This window comes from Rattus rattus, chromosome 11, assembly GCF_011064425.1.
Source record: "Rattus rattus isolate New Zealand chromosome 11, Rrattus_CSIRO_v1, whole genome shotgun sequence".
Classification (NCBI taxonomy): Eukaryota; Metazoa; Chordata; class Mammalia; order Rodentia; family Muridae; genus Rattus; species Rattus rattus.
Window position 1 is genome coordinate 9,243,168 of NC_046164.1, and position 25,836 is coordinate 9,269,003.

At 41.8% G+C, this 25,836-nt stretch overlaps 1 protein-coding gene across 1 annotated transcript in view; it reads right to left on the reverse strand.

The window, feature by feature from the left end:
• Window positions 1–25,836, reverse strand: part of Prkg2 (protein kinase cGMP-dependent 2) — a 103,821-nt gene that overhangs the window by 56,720 nt on the left and 21,265 nt on the right. Inside the window, 4 exon segments of the mRNA XM_032916130.1 lie at window positions 786–849; window positions 4,557–4,662; window positions 6,588–6,701; window positions 9,369–9,535. Coding sequence (XP_032772021.1) covers window positions 786–849; window positions 4,557–4,662; window positions 6,588–6,701; window positions 9,369–9,535 — 451 coding nt within the window.

A 25,836-nucleotide genomic window follows, 5' to 3' on the forward strand; every position in this document is an offset into this window, starting at 1 on the left:
ATTTCTGAAAGGTCGTTTTGGTTTCAATGAAACGGGCCCCCAAGAAAGCAAGAGAGGCTATTTGCTTTCGGTTGAAATCTTTGAGATCTGAAGAGGTTTATATAAAACGTGTATCGTTTAAAAAAAACAAACAAACAAACAAAAAAAAAAACCAAGGTACATTATAAAATCATTTTCTCACAATAAGGCTTGACGAATCTTAAACTAAAACCAGCCATCTGGGGGATGCCAGGAATAAGCTTTTGAACGCTTTCCAATCTGCCACTTGCCTCTAGATATTGAAATAGGTAAAGTACTCAAGCGTGAGCTCTTCAAATCTGTTCCCATGGCCCCCAGCGCTAAGCATAGACTGCTTCCGGGTCTGGCTTTTGGGCACCTCCCCCACAGTACCAGCTCGCCCTTTTTGTACCCTGCTTCCTAATTACGCCTCGCTGACTCCTTTATATTGTGAAAACTCAGCGAGGGATTGTGATGTTAATTGGAGAAAATCAAATGCCTCTAGAGTAAGGCAGATTAGTTGTATGAAATGTACTAAAAAGATTAAAATATGTAAATCAAATTTCACTTTACACATGCAAATTTCTTCCTGTATGTTCCAAGGCTACCTAACTGGCTGGCCCTTATCTCAGTGTGAGTTGGCCTAAGATTTCTCAGGACTGGACATGGCTCCTGGTCTCCGGAGTTTAATGCTCTCCCATTTTCCCCTCTTTATTCATTTACGGTACTAATAATATGACTAGATTCTAAGAGCTAATGGTACTTGCTTTTTATTTAAAATTTCTTACCACTTCCAAGCAGTCAATAATCTTGGTTAGTTTGTCTTCAGGTAAATTCTTCAACAAGGAGACACTTCAAAATTAAAAAGAAATCTTAAATTAATTATCTCTTTTTTATTAAAAAAAAAAATTTTCGAGATAGAGTCTCACAATGTAGTCCAGGCTACCCCTGAACTCATGATCCCCCTGCCTTGTAAGAACTAGGATTACAGTCATCCAACACCACCCCTAGCTCTCACCTAATTATGTCTTAAAAATATATATATATATATATATATATTGCATACAGATTCTAAATCCTTATATTTGCACAATATTATAGTACAAGGTACTTCAGTTTTTCCAATGTAAGCATTCAAACAATTAAAATCACATAAATAACAGTGGGAAGTGGTTCATATATACTGTGCTATTCCAGGCATTTGCCATAGGTGCAGAAATGAAGGTGTCAGCATGATACAAAGGGAACAGTCACATCCCACCTACTCAGGGGACCCAGATCACACTGTTGTTGGTTTGCTGAGTGGCTCATATCTGAAAAGGTGGGCTTCTACGTCTCCATGTCTCTTATAGACCAGGTGACTTACTCTATTCAAGATGGAAGGTCAGATTTTCATCTAACTCCTTTCAATTATTAGGTAAAAACCGAATCCATGAGAACATGAAAATTACCAGTGACACATTCTTTGATTATTAATCCTACTGTGCTGTCTTTTTAAACCAATGTTTCCAGAGTCAGGTAGCAGGAACATTTGAAACAGAATACTGAAATCCATTATTCTTTTAAAAAAATCACAAATTTTCCTCAGTGTGATTAACTAACCTATATGATTGGACTGCTTTCCTGAATCCATTTTTATTTCACACAATTTTTGAGACCGTTGACGTCATTTTTCTTTCTTACCATCTACCATCTGACACTCTTGCAGGAAATATTCCGCCATTCCCGAAACGCATGACTAAATCTCGGGAAGGCAGGGAGCTCTATGCAGATTCATGCACACATGTAGCATGAAGGGCTAGGTCAGAGAACATGAGTAAGATGTGTAAGAATGCCTACACTGGTGCACTGGAATTGCAGAACGCCAGAGTGAGCCCAGCTTGAGAACATACATGGAGACCGGTAAAGAACGAACGGGTTGGAAAAATAACACCATTCTTATCAAGCTCAACATGGGTTAAATCACGCCACAAACACAAAGGATAGCTAAGGAATAGTCACTAAACTTCCAAATTCGGGAGGAGAGGAGAGGGGCAGACATCACTAACTTCACTGATTATATAACGACAATGTTATAATCCACTTAGACTACTTCTTATTCATTCATTTAAATTTATTCTGATTGGAATATATGTATAAAATTGGACATATTTATAAGGTTCTTTGCAATGTTTCTATACACATATACATATGTGCAATGTTTAAATACGGGTAAACACATATTCCCCAAGAATTTATTATTTTCTTATGGGAAAAACATTCGGGCTTCTTCCTCCCAGCTTTTTTAAGATATGCATTACATTGTTATCATGTATAGCCACCGTATGGTACAATAGCTCAACTTCTTACTCCTGCCCACCTCTAGCTTAGCACCTGCTGGTCAACTTTTTCCCACCCCTGTTGTAAGCATCTGGGAAACACCGCTCTGCTCTTAGCGTCTACACAATGAACTCTCTCAGCCTACATCTGAGAGAGATTAAGCAGTACTTGTCTGTCTATGCCTAGCCCATTTCAATAAACGGAACATTCCCCACTTTGAGTCATCCCAAATAACAAGTTTTAATCTTATTTTTATGGTTAAACATTCTTCCATTCTATGTACCACATTTTCTTTATCCACCCATGGCTGATGGTCAATTAGATTGTATCCATTTCCTGGTTATTCTGGACGGTGCTGCAAAGAACATGGAGACACAGATGTCTCCTCCAACATACTGACTTCATTTCCTTTGGATGTATTTCCTAATGGGATTGTTAGCTTTATGAGGTTTTGTGATTTACATGTATACTACAGTACATGTACATTACACCCCACATATAAAAAGAGCCTATTATATATAATGAAACGAAGAAGAAAAATACTGCATTACTCCAGAGTACTGCCCCCCTGTTGAAATGGCAAAAAACAACCAGAACTCGATTTCCACAAGTTTATGAAAGTTTCCCTTCTGGTCCAAACTGGGATCCATGAATAGTAAGCCTGTCACCTTTGGGAGTGGCAGGTAAACAGATGAGGCGAAATCTCAGTTCCTTTCCCCTCTCTGTGGACGGGGGTCAGGTTTACCTTGTTCACCACTGAATCCACAATGTTTGGTGTGCAGAAATAAATATTTGTTGAATGGATGAATGAAAATAACAAAAAGAAGGTTTGAGAAAAGAAATCGTGCCGGTTGATTCTCTAGGCTCCTTTAACTCAGAGTACACTAGGTTCCAAGGGGATCGTGGCTCTGTGGAATGGTTGAGATTTTATCTCGGACAGTTCACCTACATCCTGTGGCCATCGGTTTATTCCTGTACTTTTTTTTCTTTAAATCGTCCCTAAGTGTGGCTTACTCTCAATGCTGTTCTGTGACATTCCACTGCAGAATTTTGAGATCACCTATATTTAGGTGGATCCCACCACATGACAGCTAAGGTCCATGATAACTAGAGATGAGACATCTGCTTCTCATTATTGCAACTCTTTGTCGGGAGTCATTATTGTCTCTGCCAGCGTACGCCAGGGAGATGCTCTGCAAGATTCTGCACACTGGCTATGTTCTGCCGAATTCAACGTGTTCGTGCCTATGATCCCCAACCAAATGCTAGGTGTAGACGGCCGGAACACAACTGGCTTTTCAGGCTGGGTATGGAAGGTCACATTACTAGACCATACTTAGGAAGAGCTGGAAACCTACTATTGGAAGTCACATGATGCATAATTAGTGTTGCGCGTATCCTAAGGACATTTTATCACATGCTGTGTCCCCAATGCAGAGGCTGTCCAAACTCTCTGATGCAAAACTACTGAACATGGAAGAGTGTGCTCTCTCCTTAAGCTTGCTTTTGAAATTTTGCACACATGTGCTTCCTTATACACTGTGCTGAGGTACAGAGCATTTTACAAAATGAACTGTCCCAGTATCTGTGTCAGGGTGGCAACTTGTAACGTTTTGTTTTAAGCTGCTACAGATCATGGTTACTCAGAAGGTAGTGTGGCTTTGCAAATGAGAAAAGTTAAGTCACCTGTAGAGTAAGGAAAGTATAATAAATTCATCTTAATATTCCAGGTGGGGCTGGTGAAAGGGCTCAGCGTATAAAGGAGCTTGAGGCGTGGACTGATCACCTGGGTTGGATCCCAAGGAACTACATGTCTGGAAGTGGTCCTCTGACTTGAACACATGATGAGGCACACATGTAAGTGAGTCTGCATGCAATTAAATAAATAATAAAATGTAATTAAGGTAACTAAAATCAATGTTAGATGAGTTAGCCCCTAGATCATAAATGTTTTTCAAAGCCCAGTGAACAAACCCGGGTGAATGTTTTTAAGGTGTTTTTGCATGTTTTTTACACTATGGCCCCTTCAAAACTAAACTAAAAGGAACAGCAAGAAAATAATTCCGCATACAAGCTAATAGGAAGGAAATACTAGTTTTAGTGTCTCCTGCCCTTTTCAGCGAGTTTTCTCTATAGAAACTGCTTAAATGGAGGGAAACCATTAAGGAAATCATTATGGCGGCAAAACCCACCCTGCATACCAACCTCCGCACTTTCACCCGCCAGGCAGTTACTCTTACCTTCTGAGGAAGTTTCTGTATTCCTCATCCCTGGCTTGCGCCGTTCTCCTCATAATGTTCTGGAAAACCTCTCTATCGAGAGCCCAAGTTTTAACATTGGTAATAGCTTTAGAAAATTCAAGAAAACAATACGACAGTGTTTAGCGCCAGACAAAAGCATTCCAAAGTGTTTAATCGGTGAGTATTTACTTATTTATTGGAAATGTAGTATTAAGCACACGAATGAAAGGAAATAATGAGACTGTGGATAGTTTCTTACGACCTCAGTTCTGAAATCTACCGTGACTCGGAAGTGGGTAGGAGATTTCTTTTCTGATGATATTTTAGGTAGGATAATATTCAAATAGCTTGTCTGCAATTTCTAGCTGTGCACTGAGTCCATCACGTTCCACAGGGTGTGCTCTTGAATCACACCAGCCAGCCAGCAAAGACCCATAAAGAGTTCATACGCAGGTAACTGGAAACTGAAAGTCTGTGTGCACGTGTGTAATGCGTGTCTTCCTATGATGTTTAGACACTGATGCCTGAGAGCCAAGGCCACCTAAGCATCTCTACAGTTACTTTCCTATACAATGGACACAAACGATTTTTAAAGATAAAACAAAAGAAAATTTGGGGGGGGATTTTTTTATATGGGAGAATTAAAAGCCAGCATGATATCCAAACTGATAGGGAACAGAGGAAACTTCTTGGGGGAAAAAGAGGTTTAAATACATTATGGTTGGAAGATGTAAACGCATAGGCTGCAGAGACGGCTCTGTGGTTAAGAGCACTGGCTGCTCTTGCAGAGGACCCAGGTTTGGTCCCCAGTCCCTACAGGGCAGCTCTCAATCATCCAGAAGCCCAGGGACAGGAGACTGCACGTGGTGCACGTTCCCGGATGCAGGGAAAACATTCATACACGTAAAGCAAAACAAGCAAACACTTCAAAAATAAAAGTATTAAAAAGATTTTAAAAACACAATAAAAAGAATAATAACACGAGTCTATGGTTCACCAAGCTTCGGAGTAAAGTGGAACCAGTCACTCAATATTCTTGCTTAAAAAATGTAGCCCGCCCCAGTTTGGTTATTCTTCAGGTTTGGGGGTGAACCTTACAATCTTCATTTTCCCTCAATACCTCAGTGGTCCTAATCCTTATAACCCTGTGTAACCCCACTCCACAGCACACCTCAGTAGACTGAGCACAACCCAAGGGCACTATGAAAAAAATAAAAAGAACGAAATTGGGAATCTTTAAGAGGAGCAATTTAAACATTACTCAAGGAAACATTTCTCCAGAACACACCCATGCTGATATTTATATCATTGCTTTCCCTGATATCTCTGGTCTATAAGAACTTAATAAACTAGAAACCAAGCATCCTAAAAGAGTCAAAGGCCATGGGCTACGTAATAAAAAAGTAAGGCGGCAATTAACCAAATATAGAAGCATTCAACTTCACACCATGCCTCACACTTAGGCACCCGAGAACTTCCATTTTTCTTTTCTAATGCACAGACGTGTGTGTGCGCACTTACATAGGTTCGCACGCTTCTGTGCAGGGGCAGGTGTACACACACTGATGGGTGCCTGCACCTGTGTAAGTGTGCATGTACGTATGTGTGTTTGCAAGGCCGGAAGAGAGCCTTAGGTGTCATCCTCAATAACTCTACCTCTCTGCTCTGAGTCAGATTGTGACTGTCCTGGTTCTCACAATTAAGCTAGACTGTCTAGCCAGGAAGCCCAGGCATCCCTCTGTCATCACCCCTCCAGCACCGGGACTGACACTTCACACAGAGTCTAGGGATGGACCTCTGTTCCCTATGACACCAAGTCAAGTGTTTTCCCTACTGAGCCATCCCCAGCCTAGGAAAAGTTCTTCTGAGCTAATCGCTTGTATCAAAGCTCCCATATAAATCTCCTTGTTGGAATTGTATTTCTTATCAACAAGAGTTTAATGGGGCAAAATGAGAGAGAAAGTCCACAAGCTCGGTTCAGGAGCCAACAGTGGACGCAGTAGTGAATTTGGGCAGCTCATCTCCTCTTACCTTTCACAGAGGCAGTCCGCGTACAATTATACAAAATAGCCAGCTCCCCGAACGTGGTCCACATTGGGATGGACGACAGCAATTTCTCTCCTTGGAACACCTCCAGTCTACCCTCTATCAAACAGTTTGAGAAAAACACAAATCACCAGAATATACCTGGGTTCCATAAAGAAGACAAAAAGAACCACACAGCATGCGGAGCATGAAGTTAGGTCACTTAGGAATCTAGTTAATGCTAGAGTGGTTAAAAGATCAGGCCTGGAACCCAATCTGCCAATCACTGACCTCAAGCAGTCCATCGTGGATGGTGGGGAGAAACATCGGCATTTCGTACATTTATCAGGAGAATTAAGTAAGTTAATACAGGTAGGGAACTTAGAACAGTAGTTAGCACAGGCTAGATGTTCCGTGAACTCTCACAGCCTTCATTCTGCCCTATAAAAACCTGTAGCACAGGAAACCATTTCTCCCAACATTTGGAGTGTGTCTTCAAAACACTGCATAGATGTTGCCATGAAGGAAGGAACACTCGTCAGAGCCATGATGTTCTGGCTGTTGGGTCAAGCCACCTAGTTCTACATCTGGTTTGCATTTGCTATTGGTTGTGTAACCCTGGATAAGTGACTTCATGGTCCTCAGCTGCTGAACCCCTCACCGTCGTGTATGCCTATACATCTATACCTCCACAAAGCTGAGGTGGAGAAAACAGTGCCAGGCAAACTGCCTACAGGTGTTTTGCCCTGCAAACCATTTTCTTGCCTTGTCAAGCAAAACCTCCTCTAAAAAGTCTGCTATATTAAAGGAAGAAATCTGGGGGCAAGAAGCAATGGCCGTCTTTGTCCTGCTCCCAACAAACTTGGGTCACTATGTCATCCTGTGTCGTCCACTCAATTTAACCAATCTGATATGAGAATAGACATTATCCCAGAAACTATTGCAGGGTCCAGACCAGAGAAACAAGGATGTTTACTGGGATAGAATAATATTCTAACAGAAAAGAAAATCTTTTTCTTTTGGTTCTAAATTCCACTGATTACACGTACCATTTAGGGATTTCTTATTACAGCCAATTCCAGCTACATCGAAACCACTTGGGGTTGCTATCCTAGATCCTAATACATGTCTGGGTTCTTTCCTTAATTGGTTATGGCTCATAGGATTTGAGAAATACTGAAGAATTATGTGGAATACCAAGAGTTTAGTATGCTGTGGTATTTGCCATTCAGGCTATCTCTTATAAAGGGGAGAATTCCAATTATCAAATTAATTTGCTCAGGCAGATAATTAAGGCAGGCAGTTCAGTCCTTCGATGCCACCGTAATTAATTCATGTAAGAAAGCATTGAATCTTCGCTTCCATGTGTGCTGTCTGCCTGGGCTCAACAGCTGTGGTGTTACTGACTCCTGTCTAACCTCTTCTTTCCACAAGTCTTTCATCAGAGTCACTGGCAAGGAACAGGATGGAGCTGGCATGACTTTCTTGGGCTCTCTTAGCAGGTTCCATAAATATTTGTTGACTTAATGACCTGTCTTCTCCTGCCAAAAGGCTCTCGTGATGCTAAAATAGACGTGCGATGGCCAAGGGAAAAAAAAGTTGTGAGAAGAAAGAACCACTGTGGGTCACCTCTCCCTGTAAAGATCGAAGGCTGAACTAAATTAAGACTATAACTCACGGCAGGGGTAGAACAATCACTGTGGAGTGACAGAACCATGTCGAAGTTACCTTTAAAGATTGTGTAACAAATAATGCACAAACAATTTTAAAAATGGGTAGGCTTTTAGAATCAATGTACGAGAAAGCAATCCTTGGAGGGTGTCGAACGGGAAAATACAAGCTCATTAATTTGCTTAGGTAGGCAACTTTTAAGGCTGTGGGAAGCAGAGAAAGTAACGGGGTTTGATTGTTTAGATTATTGGGAGCCACACTTTGAGGAAGAAGTTTGCAGCATCAATCAGAATACCATGCTACCCGGGTAAGGAAGCTTAACTCTCTTTCCTAAGACTCAAAAAGTTGAGGCAATTCAGAACTTCCCATGACATTCAATAACTTTAATCCCTAACCAGGCAATTGCTTCTTTATACTTAAAAATTATCAAGCATTTAAGATTCATCCATGGATCTGTTACTATCTCCCAACTGTGTGTGTTCAAATGATCATCAAGCTTGGAGAATAAATGGCTATAAAAACAACAGTTTAGTAGGTAGGGCACTTGATCTGCTTGTTAGAAAAAAACTTAAATTATTCTTTGAAATCATTGGTCTACAATCCAAGTGAATTCCGAAACCACAAAAATTAAACTCTCCTTGGTAACCATGGCAAACGTGTCAACCCAAACACCTACATTTTGAAGAAATACTTTACAATAAGCAGCCAGCCCTCTAAGTGTGGAGCCTTGAGTCTGGCTTCCTGTCTGCACTTTACGCTTTCCATTTCTGCGCAGTGAGGCCTTGGCTATGCGACTTAACCTCCAGGGGATGGGATATCGATCCCACTGATTACATGAAAAGAGCTGTGCTCACTGCTCTAAGAGAGATAAGAGACGGAATGAGACCTCTTTTATCAAGTGCTCAGTGGGGTGATCCACACAGTATATTCCGTGGACATCGACCACTGCTGTGACCACATCATCAATGTCCTCCTCACGCACAGTCAATTTGTTTAGTTTCTACAAACAGAGCAAGTTGGTTTTGTTTTTTTAAGATGTCTGCAAAACAGCCAAAATAAACAAAAACATTCATATGGGAACTCAAAAAGAAAAAGGACAAAACCTGTAAAACTTACCGGCCAGCACAAAGATGTGGTTTCCAGGTTCCCCTTGCTTAATGATGTAACTGCCCTGTTGATAGTTCCTCCCGTACATGCATTCCACCATGTCTTTGATCTGCTGCGGATCCAGTCTCTTCAGAAACTGGTTCTTATTCAGGGCGTCTGTGATGAGCTTTTTCTCGCTGTTGTACGAGAACAGAAAACGAATGGTCATTTCAACAAGAGGAGAGCATGAAAGACGCACTTCATTCTGTGTTTTGATGACAGTCTTCAGATCTACGCGTTTATCATTTTTTTTTTGTAAGGACGTATCTGTTCCCTGGTCTCACCTAAAACTTCACCAATATATCATGTGCCAAACTCTTAAGGATATCTTGAATATTTTTCTGAGTTATGATATCAATTTAATTATCATGTATAATCCCATCTCTCAATGAAAAGTTCCCATGCCATGCCGTTGTCGGATGGAAGCAGGTCTGGAAAGCAGGAAGAAGTTGTGTTTGTGAGATGACAAATCCTTCATTGGTGCATGGGTGCTCCTATGCACACACGGTGCCAGTGCCAGTGCTCCTTTATATCCTATTTAGTTCTTCAAATAGTTACTCTTCCCATGTTTGCGAAGACGGAGAAGAGCAGGGAGGGAGAAATGTACTCTTCCTAGACTTTAAATCTGAGTCTGTTAATCTGCCCTCTCTGATACGTCCACCTCCTCCCATTACCTTCTGAGGACAAAAGCTGGCTCCTTAGGTTTGATTGACATGGGTCGGAGGGGGTGGACGTCAGGGTTTGCTTGAGGATGTTTTTCTAGGCATGACTGGACCGGACAAGAACTCCGTTTCCAATCCTACACTCTTTTTTCACTGCCCAAATTAAAGTCTTACTTATTGACAATCCTAGAATCCACTGCCTTCTGTTAGCGAAAGGAGGCAGCTCAAAATAGTTACTCAATTGCCATGTGTTTCAAATGTTCTAATTAACATACTCTGTCTTAGCTGTTACAAAGTATTGAGCTGGAGGGAAAGATGCTTCATGCGCTGTGGGAATTTTTACATATTCCATTCGCTGTCAGTGTAACTTTTAATGGTCTTTTCCGCCCTGCAACATTCATTCCAGTGCCTTTTAACAGTAGGGGTTTTTTTTTTCCTATTAGGAGACCAGTAGCCCTTTCCTCGACAGTTTTCAAACACAGGCTAAAGACTTCCTGAAATGAGTAACTTCCCTCGTGACCTCATCAAATCATGAAGCCATGGAAAGGAAGAAGACAAGCTCCTCGGTAGGAACCCCTTCCTCTTTAAAGTACCTTCTCTATCCTCAGAGCCATCCAAACCCAGTGGTCACCTTAAGAAGTCCCTTCTCTTTCATCTAAACCACTACAGAATTTTGTCAACTCTGTTTCAAGTACAAAAACTGCTTTTACTGGCCACAAAGATAAGCATCATGCAGCTGCAATAAAATATTCATTCAAGCGAACTCTTGAATTTCAACTCCCCCCAGACCCAGACTCTCTACATTCCCTTGACTTGTTGACAGAACAGTCATTCTGAAGTCACGGAGCTTCACTTAGGGCTTCAGTAGCAATTATGTTTCTGTGCACTTACCCGCCATGAAACACCATGCCGGAGTTGGAACTAGAACAATTAGCTTGGTAGCATCTTTTGTGCTCCTGTCCCCTTTATCTCAACACTATTCTTCCTCATCAACTTCTGTAACCCTCTAGCATTTCCTTCTAAGTGCTTCACTGTGGCCATACACATATTTGCTTCTGCACACATGCATACATGACAGTCTGATCCACGGATGAGGGGGATCTAAGTTGTTTTTCTTTGGGGATTGCATGACCTTGATTGACACTCTACAGCATGCCCTTCTGTTTCCTACTAAGTTAGTGATTTCATCTTTCTTTAAACTGAAGACTATTCTAATATAATTTCTGTATATTGTGTGTTACTATGATATCTAGATGTGCTGGTTCTCTTTACAAAAGAATTACAGCTGTCCTTTTTATTTTTAATTTCAATGATGTCCCTTTAGCATAAGAACAATTTATGGTTCTAGACTATAAAGTTAACAGCTTCTTCACTGAGATTTAAGTTTCTTGGGGTCACCCTGTACTAGATTATGAAACTAATCTTGCTAGGAACAAAATGATTGGGTGTTTCACTTTCGTCCAGACTATCCATTAACATAAATAGATAAATGTACTCATAAACTAGCCCTCAGCTAATATATACCGAGGGTAAACTTTTGTTAGATAAGGTTTTTGGCTCCAGTACAAGATATGGACATCATACAAAAAGTTCCACACCAGTGGAGTTCTGACGCCTGTGCAGATTCCGATGCCTGTGCAGATTTCCCACGTGTGTTGCCTCTGCGCCCACACACCCCATTTGCCCAGCATGTGTTCTTAGAAACAACACTGACGCCAAAGTGTCCTGAGTTTAACCAACTCTGGAAGTTCACAAACCAGAATTTAAAAGTTCAAAAACGCCTACCAGTAAGTAAATATGTTAGAATGGTATTTAAAAAAAATTAAAAATTAAAAAATTTTAATGTATTTCTCTGTACACTGACTTCTGTTAACATCCTATAGAAATGTTGTGAAATACCCTGTGTCTAGAGGAAGATCAGTATTTTAAAATACACTAATTGTCTTTTTTTTTACATCGATCTTTTCTTGAATCAATCCTTTTATGAAAGAACTCCGTATTATCAGCTCCTATTTCTGTCAGCTTTGCCTTAAAGAGCAGAAGACATTTTCTCCTCCAGCTTCACTTAGTTTCTTCTCAAGGTACTTATATCTTATCCATCAACCAAAAGTCCCTCCCAGGTCCTGAGTTGTCAGCCAATTCACAAATCCTCCTTCCTACTCCCAGTATACTTGTATCCATGCATTATTCAATTTTTTTTCTAACACACAGGACACAGACAGCAGCCTTAAAGAATATGAATAGCTTGGTCTTCATATCAGTTCTGAACAACTGGAGCTGGGGCTATCCCAAAAACTGTTGCCAGTACATGGGATACATTCTTCTAGCTGGCCTGCCTGGTCTGTCCTCAGTGGGAGAGGAAGCACCTAGCTGCTCAGAGATTTGAACTGCCAGGTGGGAGATACCCAGAGGGGTCAGAGGAGAAGGAGAGGGGGAAGGATTTGGGAGGGGGTGACTGGGAGGGGGGCAGTGAGCAGAATGTAAAGGGAATAAGTAAAAAATAAAATTAAGTAATAAAAAAAGAATGCAAGCAGTATGGAAAGATGGTTCCGTTGGTAATCTATTTATTTCATAAAACATATAGTTTTGAGTTCGGATCCTACCAACCATGGAAAATCCAGGTAGAGTAGCATGTGTCCTTCACCACAGTACCGGAATGGAGATAGGCAGACATGACCAAACAAATTGATAAACCCCAGGTTCAGAAGAGACCCTGTCTCTAAACAAATAAATAATAAAAATGGAAAGCAACCAAGGAGGCCACTTAACACTGACCTCTGATTTCTGCTCCGATCTGTCTGCACGACCAGATACAAACTCACACAAGCATCACACATACTCACGGACACAAACTTTTCCAATTTGGTGTTCAACTATGGTAGACCCACTAATTATCTACACAACCTTCTCTGTTCCCACAAAGCAAGAACAAAAGATGAGACAGATGACAGGTAAGTGATGACAGACAGACAGACAGACAGACAGACAGATGACAGGTTCCGCTATTGAGACTAGCAGAGATATGTTACTAGGACAAAGACTCACCAGAACTAATCTCAGCTATGTTCCAAGCTTCTCCTCTGCCATGAGGTGGGAAACTTAGCTGCACCACGGCCTCACCCATTATATTTTATCTCACTGATGACCCAGAAGAAACAGAGTCAGCCTGGCATTGACTGAAACCTCTTCTGCTTTTTAAATGTTAATTGGTTATTTATTTACATTTTAAATGTTATCCCCCTTCTTCTAAAAACCCCATATCCCAGTTCTCTCCTCCCTATTTCTATTAGGGACCCACCCACCCACTCACTTCTGCCTCACCACCCTAGCATTCCCCTACGCTGGGGCATTGAGCCTCCACAGGACCAAGGCCTCCCCTCCCAAGAGTCCCCTGAGCTCCCAGGGACTAAAGCACCAACCAGACAGTCCACATGGAGGGACCCATGGCTCCAGCCACATATGTAGCAGAGGATGGCCTTATCTGACTGAAACTTCTTACACACAAAATCAACTTTTTCTCCCTTAATCCATTTATATCTCGTGCATTTTGTCCTAGGCAATTGAAACTCAATGTTTTAGTTGAGTTTCTATTGCTGCAATAAAACACCATGAGCGAAGTCACCTTGGGGAGAAAATGGTTTGTTTTATGTGTGGCTTGTAGTCCACCATTCAAGGAACTCAGAGCAGGAGCTCAAGGCCGGAACATGGAGGCGGGGAGTACTGTAGTGACCATGGATGAGTGTTTCTTAGAGACTTTTCCCCATGGCTGAATCAGCCTGCATTCTCATAGAACCCAGGACCATCTGCCCAGGGGGTGGCACAGTCCACAGTGAGCTAGGCCCTCCCAAATCAATCACCGATTAAGAATATGCATCACGAGTTTGCCTACAGACCAATCTGCTGGCAGCATCTTCTCAGTTGAGATTCCCTCTTCCCTGTGGCTCTAGCTTATGTCTGGCTGACCTAAAACTCGCCAGCACAGTCAACTATATTTAATTGATCATACTCCATACTGTCCTTAGATCAATTAAAAGGCATCAAGCCACAGAAAAGATGCCCTATAAACCCCAGACCAAATACAATTAAAACTACGTCTAGGCCATGAGATAGATAAAAGGGAATAAAAGCACGGAGTTTAATTCCTAGAACCCAATGTGGGAGCAGAGAACTGACCCCTGAAAGTTGTCTTCTGACTTATACACCCAAGCTATGCCATGCACCCCTATTCCCTTACATCCTATGCACACACACACACACACACACACACACACACACACACACACACACACACTAATGATGATGCTAAGAATAGATTTTAAATTAAAACTATATCTAGGCCCATCAAAGTTGAACTTCTGAAAACAAAATACAATAGGAAGAGTGAAAAAAATAAAAACCCAGCAGCCACATATCAGAGACACATAACCTTCAAATGACCAACAACAGGACTAATTTACTCTTCAGCTGAAATAATGGAAGCTAGAGCACAATAGAAAGTCTCTGAATGCCCAACAGAGCCCATTCAGTCTCGCTGCCCTGAACACAGCCTTCAAGAGTGAAAGCGAAATGAATGCCTTTTCAAACTATTTTCCCATTGGCAAAGGACGTGTAAGAGTGGAAGGCTTGGGCATGAGGAATGTGATGCCCAATGAGAACTGACAGATGTTACAGAGAAGGAAAAGCCACAGAGTAGTTAAGCGTGTGGGTAATGAAAGAAAGGCTGTCTTTATAAAAGAGGGATACCTTGGGCAGCATAAAATATATAATAAATAAATATATGAGATAGACAAGACATAGAGGAGACAGAAGGAGTTAACGTAATAGAAGGTCCAGAAATTAATAAAAGTGTAACATGGAGCGCTTATAAATTACCGAGGCATGCTATAATTTAGAACACTCCTTACAAGATTAATCAGGGGATATTCAAATAAAATGCTAAAAATATTGCAATAAAATAGTCAGTCAGTGCAAGGAAACGACACGATGAGAAAGCAGGTTAACAAACAGTAACGTGTTAGGTTTAAATCAACAGTTGTGTAACTACATGACGTGCCAGTGTAGCAAATATTTTAGTGAGAAGACAGAGTTGTGAAGCTGATAACAGAAAGAATACCATGCTTGCTATTCATATAACAATACCATGTATGCTATACATACAACAATACCACACACGTTATGCATTCAACAAATGCTCCATGAACAGGAAATGGGAAGATATGGGATATGTTGGTACCTGTTAAAGAGAATTTGTGCTCTTTCCTGATGAGAGCATCGGTTGAAAGGCTGGGGGAGGCATGCACCTAGGAAGACTGCATCAAACTCACAGCAACGACATTCAAAACAGAGATTGACAAAACTCCCACAAAAACATTTGGATACTTTAACACATCTCTCTGATAGCCAAGTAGACACATTAGTTGGAAGTCATATCTAAACCATTGGCTATGAAAGTTTACTTAAGCTCTAGAAGCGGTTGGTATTTTAAGTCTGCATTCAAATGCAACACCTTTTAAGTGTTGCACCAACCTTCGTGGAGATTAATCTCATGCTAAACCCTGGGGGAGAAAACACAAAGCTTCCACACATTTCCACCCGGTCTCTTCTTTAAATCCTGTACACTACACAGAAATTAAACCCCCCCCCCAAAAAAGCCACAAAATCCTCACATGTGTGAGAGTTGAGCAACACAGTTTAAATACGCCATGGATACTGTTTGATCATAAGGAATCTAGTTAAAATGGAGCATAGATAGAAACCTTTAGGTATGAAATAGAGAAGATTAGAGATTATAAATCAGTTGTCTCCACGTCAAAGAAAATCGCAGAGGGCCATGGTGCCTGTCTGTAATCCCAGTACTTGGGAGGCTGAGGCAGGAGGACATCCATTCGAAGCAAGTTGGTATTACAAAGTAAGACCCCCCAATGTTTGCATGCACACAAGCCATAGAAAGGAGAAACAAGGAAAGAAAAGCAAGTTGAAAGAGGTTGGGGAAGAAGAGGAAGAAGAAGAAGGAGGGAGGGAAAGAGAAGGGGGACTATACAGTGAAGGGAGTCAACAAGCCAATACAAACATCTGTTGTTAGACTAATGCACAGCTGAAATGGCTAAATTGCTGGCAAGATGGCAGCCGCAGGGGAGATGTGGCTAATCCGGGAAATGAGAACCATCTCTTCAACAAGAAATAGAAAATTCAATAATAAAGAAATGCAATACAAAATTAAAACCTATCTCCTCAAAATTCTTGATTCCAATAACTACCGTTAAAATTCCCTGATATTTGAAGAAAGAATAATATTATCACACAATTTTTTTTCCCAGAAGACAGGAAAGAGACACTTTACACAACTCATTAAAAGGACCAGAGAGTCTGATGCAAAAATAATATTAATAATCCAAGGTAAAAAATATTATTTATTATTAATTATTTCTAAAAACATAAATGTGAAAAGGTAAAACAAAGTATTTCAGATAAATATTGAGGTTGAAAAGTAATGAATGTAGTCAGTGTAATGGCAATGCCTGCAGTCCCAATAGCCAAGAGCTGAGTCAGATGGCAGGTCTGGGACCAGCCAGAGGTACAGAGGAGACTCTGTCTCAAGAAAATTAAAGCAATTAGCCACATGAAAGGAACAAAGAGGCAAAAAAAAATTATACCAAATCTAATTAGATATTTTAAAGGCATTGATAAAATTAAACACCTGTAATTATTTTTAAATTTAAAGCTGCTCTCAGCAAACCAAAAATGGACAGGAATCTTGAACGATTGATAAACGAAGCCAGAAAAGTTTTTAGTGAGCTGAGGGGACTGGAAGCATCCGTCCAATGACAGGAAGTATTGTATTAGACCGAGGACCCTTGGGAGGTTGCTCCAAATGTCAGCCAACAGTGGTGGTTGAAAGGTTCCACATTTCAGTCAGCAATGTGACACTAAAGTCTGACAGGAACTGGACATTTGAGTAAATTTTATAAGGCCCTTAAGAAAGATAAGCAAGGGTTGGAGAGATGGTTCAGAGGGAGATGGGTAAGAGCACTCATTGACTGCTCTTCCAGAGGTCCCGAGTTCAATTCCCAGCAACCACATGGTGGCTCAGAACCATCTGTAATGGGATCTGATGCCCTCTTCTGGTGTGTCTGAAGATAGCCACAGTGTAATCACATATATATAAAATAAATAGATGATTCTTTTTAAAAGGATAAACAAAGGAGAACATCAAAGATGTAGACATAGCAACAGGAGAAAGCAAACGTCACTCAGTCCAAAAGACATGGCTGTGGTAGTGAAAAAAATGAAGGGAAACCCTTCAAAACTAGCAAAACGTTCAACAGCGTCTGCCTTCGTACCAAAGCAAGGTATAAATTCAATTATATTCCCATATCCTATGAATAGTCGAACAGTTAAATAAAAATTGTAAAGTGGCGTCACTGAAGATAGAACTTACATCACCAGCTAGTAGGATTATATCTAAGGTAGACAATTCCTTCACACAGGAAACTGCTACATGCTATTAAGAGAAAGAGCAGAACACCGGGCCCAAGCAGCAGTAGGCTAACTACAGATCTCCTCCCTCCTCGCTTCCAAACCCAATTCTCCCGTAACCTCCAGTTCTCCACTCAGCTCAGCAGCAGGGCAGCTGCTGCAGCCTCTTCTCCTTCTCCGCCCCCTCTCCAGGGCCCGTCACACAGACCTTACTCTTCCACAGAATAGTAGGAGAGTTTAACCAGGAACACATCCGACAGAGGACTAATACTGAACCTGTGTCAAGAATGAAAAACACTGGACACCAAGAAAACAAAGGACCCCATTGAAATACGAAGCCCAGATCTGAAAAGAGAAGTGTCAAAGAGGAAACTCAGAGGGCTGAGAAACATTTAAAATGACCTTCGTCACCCTTAGTCATCAGGTAAATGCAAATAAAAACTACTTTGAGATTTCTTCTTATACACATCAGAATGTCTACGATCGAGAAAACAAATAACAGCTCATGTCGGCGAGGATGTGAGGAGCATTAAGCTATTGCTGGTGGGAGCACGAACTTGTACAGCTGCTTTGGACGTCAACGTGTTGTTCCTCAGAAAGATGGGGAACCAATCTAACTCAAGACCCAGCCATCTTCGGCATAAGCCATAGGATGCGTCAATCCTCTACAAGGTCACTTGTGAAACCATGTTCACTGTGACTCTATTCGTAACAGCCAGGAACTGGAAACAACCTAGATGTCCCACAGCAGAGAAACGTGGGTAAAGAAAGTGTGGCACACACAATGGAATATTATTGAGCTGTTAAAAAAGATGACATTGCAAAATTTGCATCCTGAGTGGGATGTCACAGACCCAGGGAGACAGAGGTGTGTGTATTTGCTTATATGTGGATATTAGCTCTTAAGTCAAAGGTAACCGATCTGCAAAACAGAACCACAGAGGGTAGGTGTGGAGTAGGGAAAATGGCCAGATTGTGCTAGGAAGGTGATATGGAATAGAGACAGTAGAGGATGAACTGGGGTATGTGTGGGGGACTGGAATGGGAGAGTCAGGTGCAGAAGGAAGGACAGAGGACAGAGAAGACGATACAGGAAGGGACAGCTAAAAGAAAGAACCATTAAGGACTAGTATGGAAACCTAATCTGAGAAGCCTCCTGAAGTATATACATGCATGAGGGAGATCTAAGTGAAATCACCACATAATAGGGGACACAGCGCCCAACTGGACGCTTCTCGTCACCAAATGAAGCATCCAGCACTGGGAATGAATTATATCTGATTTGTTGGTCAAACAGGTCCTATGAAAACCTCCAACCAACACATGCTGTAGAGGGAGGAGAGGAAGGGAAAACCAAAATACAGATTTATTATATGAGAAAAAAAATCTATTTTTAATAGATGCAAAAAAATATAAGTTTCAATGAGACTAAAAAATTAAATTACAAAATAAACACAAATCATTTGTATATGTGTACATACATGTAGACATGGATATAGATATGGATATAGATATAATCAGATCTGTAAACAATAAAGGAAAAAAACACCATTTATTTGTTTATTTCTATTTCCTCTAAGAAGGTTTGGGGCTTGAAAGTTAAGGAAGTAAAGAAAGACATGAGTAGAAAATTGAAAAAAACAAAAATAAAAAAGAATCCACCATTGCAGTCGAGGACTGCCTCGTGGGCCGTGGCTGTGGAGGAAGCAACATTTGCATGGCCTGGTGCAGTGCTCTTGACCTTTGACCTGAGTACTAGCTCTGAGGGATGTCACTGAAGGCTTCGCAACGCACACAAACACAAAGCCTGTTACACGCTCTCCCGTTTCCCAGTGGATTCCAGAGAAGACTTTGCTCTTTCCAAGAGAAAGTGGCAGTCGGAGGAAGGATAAATATTAAAAGCAGAGCCATATAATGAATTTCTTAATCTAAAACTGAATGTTAAAATGACACTTTCTTGAGTGTGTGTGTGTGTGTGTGTGTGTGTGTCACCCTTCTAAGATGATAATTTATTAAGTGCGCATGTCACCCACGTGGAGATCAAAGGCCAATTCTATATAACTGGCTCTCTCCTTCTACCTCTATGTGGGCTTCAGAGGTCAAATTCAAGTCGGCAGGCATTGGGCCAAGTGCTTTTCTTCACTGATCTGTCTTACTGATCCCTAAAATAAAATGCTTAATGATGTCAACTGTTTCCTAGCTGATAACAGTCTAATCATGTTTTTTTTTTTTGTTTTTTTTTTGTTTTTGTTTTTTTTTTTGAGAATTGGGAAGCTGATTCTAAAACTCTTATAGCTATAAAAAGGTTAAACCATGGTCTCAGAAAATTAAAGAAAATGGAACATTATGTAAATAATTGCCATATATCAAAATAACTAATATGTAAGTGGAATGAAGATGGACAGAAAGGCCTTTGGTATAAAATTCAAAGTCGAGGAACCGGCCTAGAAGTGCGGAAATACATGATAAAGGGTAGCAGCTGTGATACAGGGATGAGATAGGCCAAAACACACACTGGTGGAAAACAGATCAGAAAACACTCATCCGTTTTAATTGGGAAGGAAGAGCACAGGAAAGCCACAATGGAACATTGCAACATGTTCACCAGAATGAGTAAGGTGGAAATTGCTAAAGTTCCCAAGTACCTCAGAGAACTTAAAGAAAGATAGTACACTTAGGTTGATGGGTGGGGGGGGGGGGATCAGCTTGTTTAGCCATTTTGGAAACATGGCTGTCTGTGCTAAATTCCAATTTAGAAACACCGGACCGTCAAGCTATTTATTTCTCTGTTCACCTCCACCAGATGTCAGACATTCACGCACAAAAGACATGGCGGCAGTGACCATGTGCGTTGTAACACCAAATGTCCGGTAGAGAATTGGTCCGTTAGGTAGAGTCACACAGTCACTACACAGCGACGATAATCCTAAAGCACCACTGTATAGGGCGTGAGTGAGTTTGGCTATATAAAGAAAAAAGTTTCAGAGCCGTAGAGTTGTGATCTATGGCTCCATTAGAGTAAGATATTAAACATGCCCCTGGGTTGTTACTTGGGTGCTAGGGACCTGAACTCATGGCCTCAAGCTTCCCAGACAAGTACCTTAGCCACCGAACCATCTCCCCAGAACCACCACTGCTCCCAAACTAATTTAAAATGTACGTGGCTCAGGAACCAGAAACCGCTCACTTCGTGTGTGAGCTCTGCCATCTCCCAACTTCACGTCCTTGGAGCGGCTGCTTAACCCTCTGAATTGTGGGTAGATCGCCTGTGGTTAGGGCACGGCACCCACACCTGTCCCATGGGAATATTCTGCACATGAAGTCTGATTACACGGCAGCAAATCCTTGATGCGTGGCAGCACCAGCAGTTGGGCAACAGGAGCAATTATAGCATGTTTCTCTGGAAATGAAGGTTCTGCAAACCACAGGAGCGTTCCTAAGACATTCTGCTCTGTCCAAAGTTCCCCCGGTGAGGAGGATCTCAAACTCATACCCATCTGAGGGGACCTCACAGCCTTTCGTAATCCGTTTATGGCACCAATCTATTTAATCAACATTCCTCGAAGCCATAAACTCCCAGCTTCTAAGTTGGCCCAGGTAATTCCATTTGTCAAAGTCCACCCAACGTTTTTCACTACTGGGGTCATAGGCCACCTTCTGTACCCTGGATATCAGAGCCCTCTGTTCTCCAGTTTGGTCAGACCATGTTACCCAGCGAGCTTCTTTACTCGAGGTTTGGCCAGTAGCCCTTGTCTGCTCTCTTCCCACCAAGTCTTTTCACAAGCATCAGCTCTGTGTCTACATCCTACGTTGTACGGCATTGTATTTCACAGCTCAACTATCCAATCCAATAAGAGTCATCCATAGGGCACAAGATCATGAACGGGGATGCCAGAGCTTGACTCTAAGGTCTCCCATTACGAACTCTGGAAGCTTGGCACGTCGTCACCTTGCCTCTTGGATTCTCTAAGCTGTAAGGCAACAATAAACACGGTCCACAGGTCGTAGGATTTCTGAGAATTAGATTATTTAATAGCATAATGCAGCAAGAACAGTACCTGGGACATAAAATATACTACTCAAGGGTTAGCTATTACCTGGGTGAATCAGCTTCTCCCCACCAACGGAAAGACCGAGAACTGCAAAACCTTACATTCTTGACCTAGGCTATGCCCATATACTCTCAGAGAAATCACTTCAAAATGTTGCTAAAATGCCTGACGGTTCAACCCCTCTGCTTGACCAGTTTCCTCCCATCTTGGGGTATCCACACCCACTGAGCTGTTTGCTGTTCCCAAATGTGCTGGCCCACTTTATATCCCTATGGTCTACCCAGCTTGAGAGCTTCTCTTCAGGCTGGGTGTGGTGTGTGCTCCCTTCGGCAGCGCATGCACTAAGTCTGGGTGTGGTGGTGCACACCTGTATTCCCAGCGGTCTGGAGGTAGAAATAGATTACTGAGTTCAAGGCCAGCCTGGGCTACATGGTGAAAACTTGTTTCAAAGGAAACAAAATATCTTGCTATTTTTTTTAAGCCCCTTCTTTCCTTATGCCTATCTCTTTCAGCAGAGTATTCACCGCACATGGGGGAAATAAATTTAATTTCCCTAAAGAGACTCAGATCATGGAGTTTTTGATCATCACGTTTTCCTCCCTCGACCTATTCCTCAACCTCTCAAGATGTACCTGGCACATACTAGGAATTTGATGATACTGAGAAAACTGGGAAACATTCAAATTTCTTCTCTTTGTTTACGTAATATAGACATAAGGGCAAGAATGGGTAAAAATTATTTCAGTCACCTAATAAGTGGATACAACTGATAAACAGAACATATATGGTTTTGTTTCCTGGGTTTTGTATCAGAACCGTACATTTTTGATAGATAAAACAGCAAAAAGATACCTAATCAATGTATGTGTTTATAAACTATAAAGCAGCCCAGGAAGGGACGAGGTCATTCCAGGAGTAACCAGAAAACAGGCAGGGACTTTCTCCTGTGAATCCCCTTACCTACCGACCGTGTAATCAAGCCAGGTTCTAAGTCAATCACGTAGCTGTTATTTCCTGCTCACAACAAACATTTCTCGGGCTCTCTCTCGGGCCTCTGCAGATGGCTCTTTCCCCACGAGTATCAAAGAACACAGATTAATAATGAAATGTTGAAAACAACCAAAATCTACAAGAAGGCTAGCATGACGCACTGGATGTTATGCATGCACTGATGCGCCACGGTAATTAGGTATAAATGGTAAACAGTTCTAAGTATCTAATTAGCACTGATCTTGATCATTCAGCTGATTATTTTGGAAGTCAGCGGTGGTGGGGGCACATCCTCGTAACGCAGGGGTTCTCAGTGCTAGCAGCGAGCAGTGTTTATAAATCTGATATCATAAGCCTGGGCTCTCTCACCTCAAACCGATTTAATCAGCCTCTCCCAGGGCTAGACCCAGATACCTTTAAAAAATAATCCCCCAGTGATGACAGCTCTACTTGAGAACTATAGCTGTTGGCCAATGAGATGGCTCAGTGTATTAAAGGTGCTTCGCCCATATATGTGTACACACACATACTCACACACATTAAAAATAATATAAAAATCTTCTTTTGAAGTGTTTTAGATATGAACATGGGATCTCATCCTTCCCTCTATCCTTCTGCAAGACCAGGAGGAAGGGGAAGATACAGAAAACAACAAAAGATACGTAACAAATGTATATGCCTGTCAGGGAGGCAATCAGCTAGCTGACTAATACGATGTTTACTGTAGCACATTGACATATCGTACTCTCTTTCACGGTATAACAAATGGGTACAGCACTGAGAACAGCCTGACTCCCTTCTCTCTCCTCCCAGCCCCCATCTGGAACTTGAAGCATGCCCTGGCATTTGGGAGAACACAGTTCATCAGTCCTAGAATATGTCTTTATGATGTGACCAAACACACACTATGTAAAATGTGCCCCTGAACTATTTGAATGCACAGTTCGTTAGCATTAAACTTACTCCCATTGTCTGTAATTCAATTGCTTCCAGCTCACACCCATTACACACTCGATCTCTCTGTTCTGCCCCCGGCTACACTCTATAACTCTAATTTTTGACTACTTCGGATAGCTCCTAAGTGGAACTATACAACATTTTCCTTCTTGAGCCTGATCTATTTCACTTAGTATAATGTCTTAAGGGTTCATTTATGTTATAGCATGAGGTATAACGTCTTGTTAAGATTCTGCATGCTGCATTCTGTTTCTGTCTTCATCCAGTGATAAATATTAAGTGGTTCCTATCATTTGGCTCTGGGGATGACAGGAACATGGACGTATGACTGGATGATGTTGAACCTCTTACACGTGCCTTACACACCCACAGGGCCATTTTGACCAGAGAGTCTCACCTCAAAGAAGTAAAGAGTTTGGTGTGGCTACTACTTCATGTCCTTATACAACAGCACACCATACAGTGGGGCAGATCCAAGGACCTTTTCCTTGCCAACAAAACACACAATAGTGGAAGGCCACCCCAGGGTTTTATGACCACATCTAAGCCAACTGTAAAGAGACTTCCCAACTGCCACAAAGAAATTGTTGTAAGGAGGCCTTAGAGAGGCACATACCACAGGGACCTCTCAACAGGTCTAAGTCACTGGGTTCAGCCCTCAGCTGAAACCAGTAAGAAATCTAGGCCCTTGGTCCAGTACCCACAATGCACTTAATTCTACAACAGTTATATGAGCTTAGAAAAGAACCTTCCAGAACAGTGATTCCTAACCTGGGGTCACGACCCCCCCGGGGGGGCTTGCATATCAGATATCCTAAATATTTACATTACGATTCGTAAGAGTAGCAAAATGGCAGTTATGAAGTAGCGACAAAAATAATGTCAAGGTTGAGGTTCACCACAACATGGGAAGGTGTACTATACGTTCAAAGCATTAGGTAGGTTGAGAACCACTGGCCTAGAAGGTACTAGAAAAAAAAAAAAAAAGCACAGCTGGCTGACCCTTCCACTGCAGCCTTGTGACCTACGAAAAATGCTCTGAGGTATCGAATACATGTAGTTTACATTGCAAATCGTGAGGGGATTTATTACTTGTATTTCTCTGAGTCCCTAGCCCCAAGATGTTTTAAGTAGTAACCTCTTCTGGTGTCTCCTTAGTTCCTTGTCCCTATTCTCATGTGGAAAGGGGAATGGGGGGTTGAGAGCGCCAGTACCTTTTTCCCTTCCTACCTGGGAGCATGGTCTAAAACTTCTGAAAAGATTGCCAAGACTGCTGCTAGGAAATTATCCCCCAACACACAGCCCCCAGTTGAGCTGATATGAAGGACTGGGAGGCTTAAGGGGACATGGGACTTCCTGACCACTCATACTTTAATATACATTATATATAAAGCATCCTCCAGCTGGTTCTAGACAAAGAAAAAGACACCTGCCAGTTAAGAATGCCCTGAAATATTTATAACTAAAACTCAAACATACTTCAAAGACAGATTATTTTAAAATGAGACCTTGAAGCAGGAGGTGTATACACAGGATGAGGAAGGTTTGCTTTGCAAAGAAGGTGCTTTCATAAAGTCTAGACACCCGAGAGCTTTGACCTTGACTTAGCTCTTCTTGCCTCAGACCTGGATCGCTGTTTAAATCTTAGAAGTGAGGCAGGGAGCGGTATTGGCTTACAGAGACTACAGTGTTTATGAGACCAGGGCTGGAGCTTCCCTCTGACCCATAGAGCAGGCTGGTGCAGGGGGTACTGCTCCTCAACGGCATGGTTTCTACTGCTGTCTTCTATGTGTACCCAGCCAGGAAACATGCCCTGTCTAGAACAGACTGACTATGGGGGGGGGGAGTATGAGGAAAACACATTCTGTCTCAGAAGACACCGAAAGCTGTCATTAAGATTAGCTACAAGCTCCTACCCAGGCCTCCAAGACAGGGCTTTAAGCCAGCCCACACGGCTCCAAACCCATATGACCAAGAAGGTCTACAGAACCGACAGATTGTAGAGCCAGGAGGCAAAAGAAAACGTGTGTCAAAATAGCTGGGATTCAGCTGTGTCTGTGTTAACTTGAAAGTGCCATGCAGGCCACGAGGGCAGTTGCAGGGGAGGGTCAAGACTCTTAACCAGCTGTGAATCCTGTGTTTGTGCAACAATGATCCATGTGGCAAGGTATACGTCCATGGCTGCAATAGTGACATGAATGTTTTCGGTTAGACTCGAGGTACTGCAAGTCTAGCCAAGAAGCTGTGATTCGGTAGCTCTCTAGTAGTGAGTGGAGTACTATTATTTTAGTAAATGTGCAT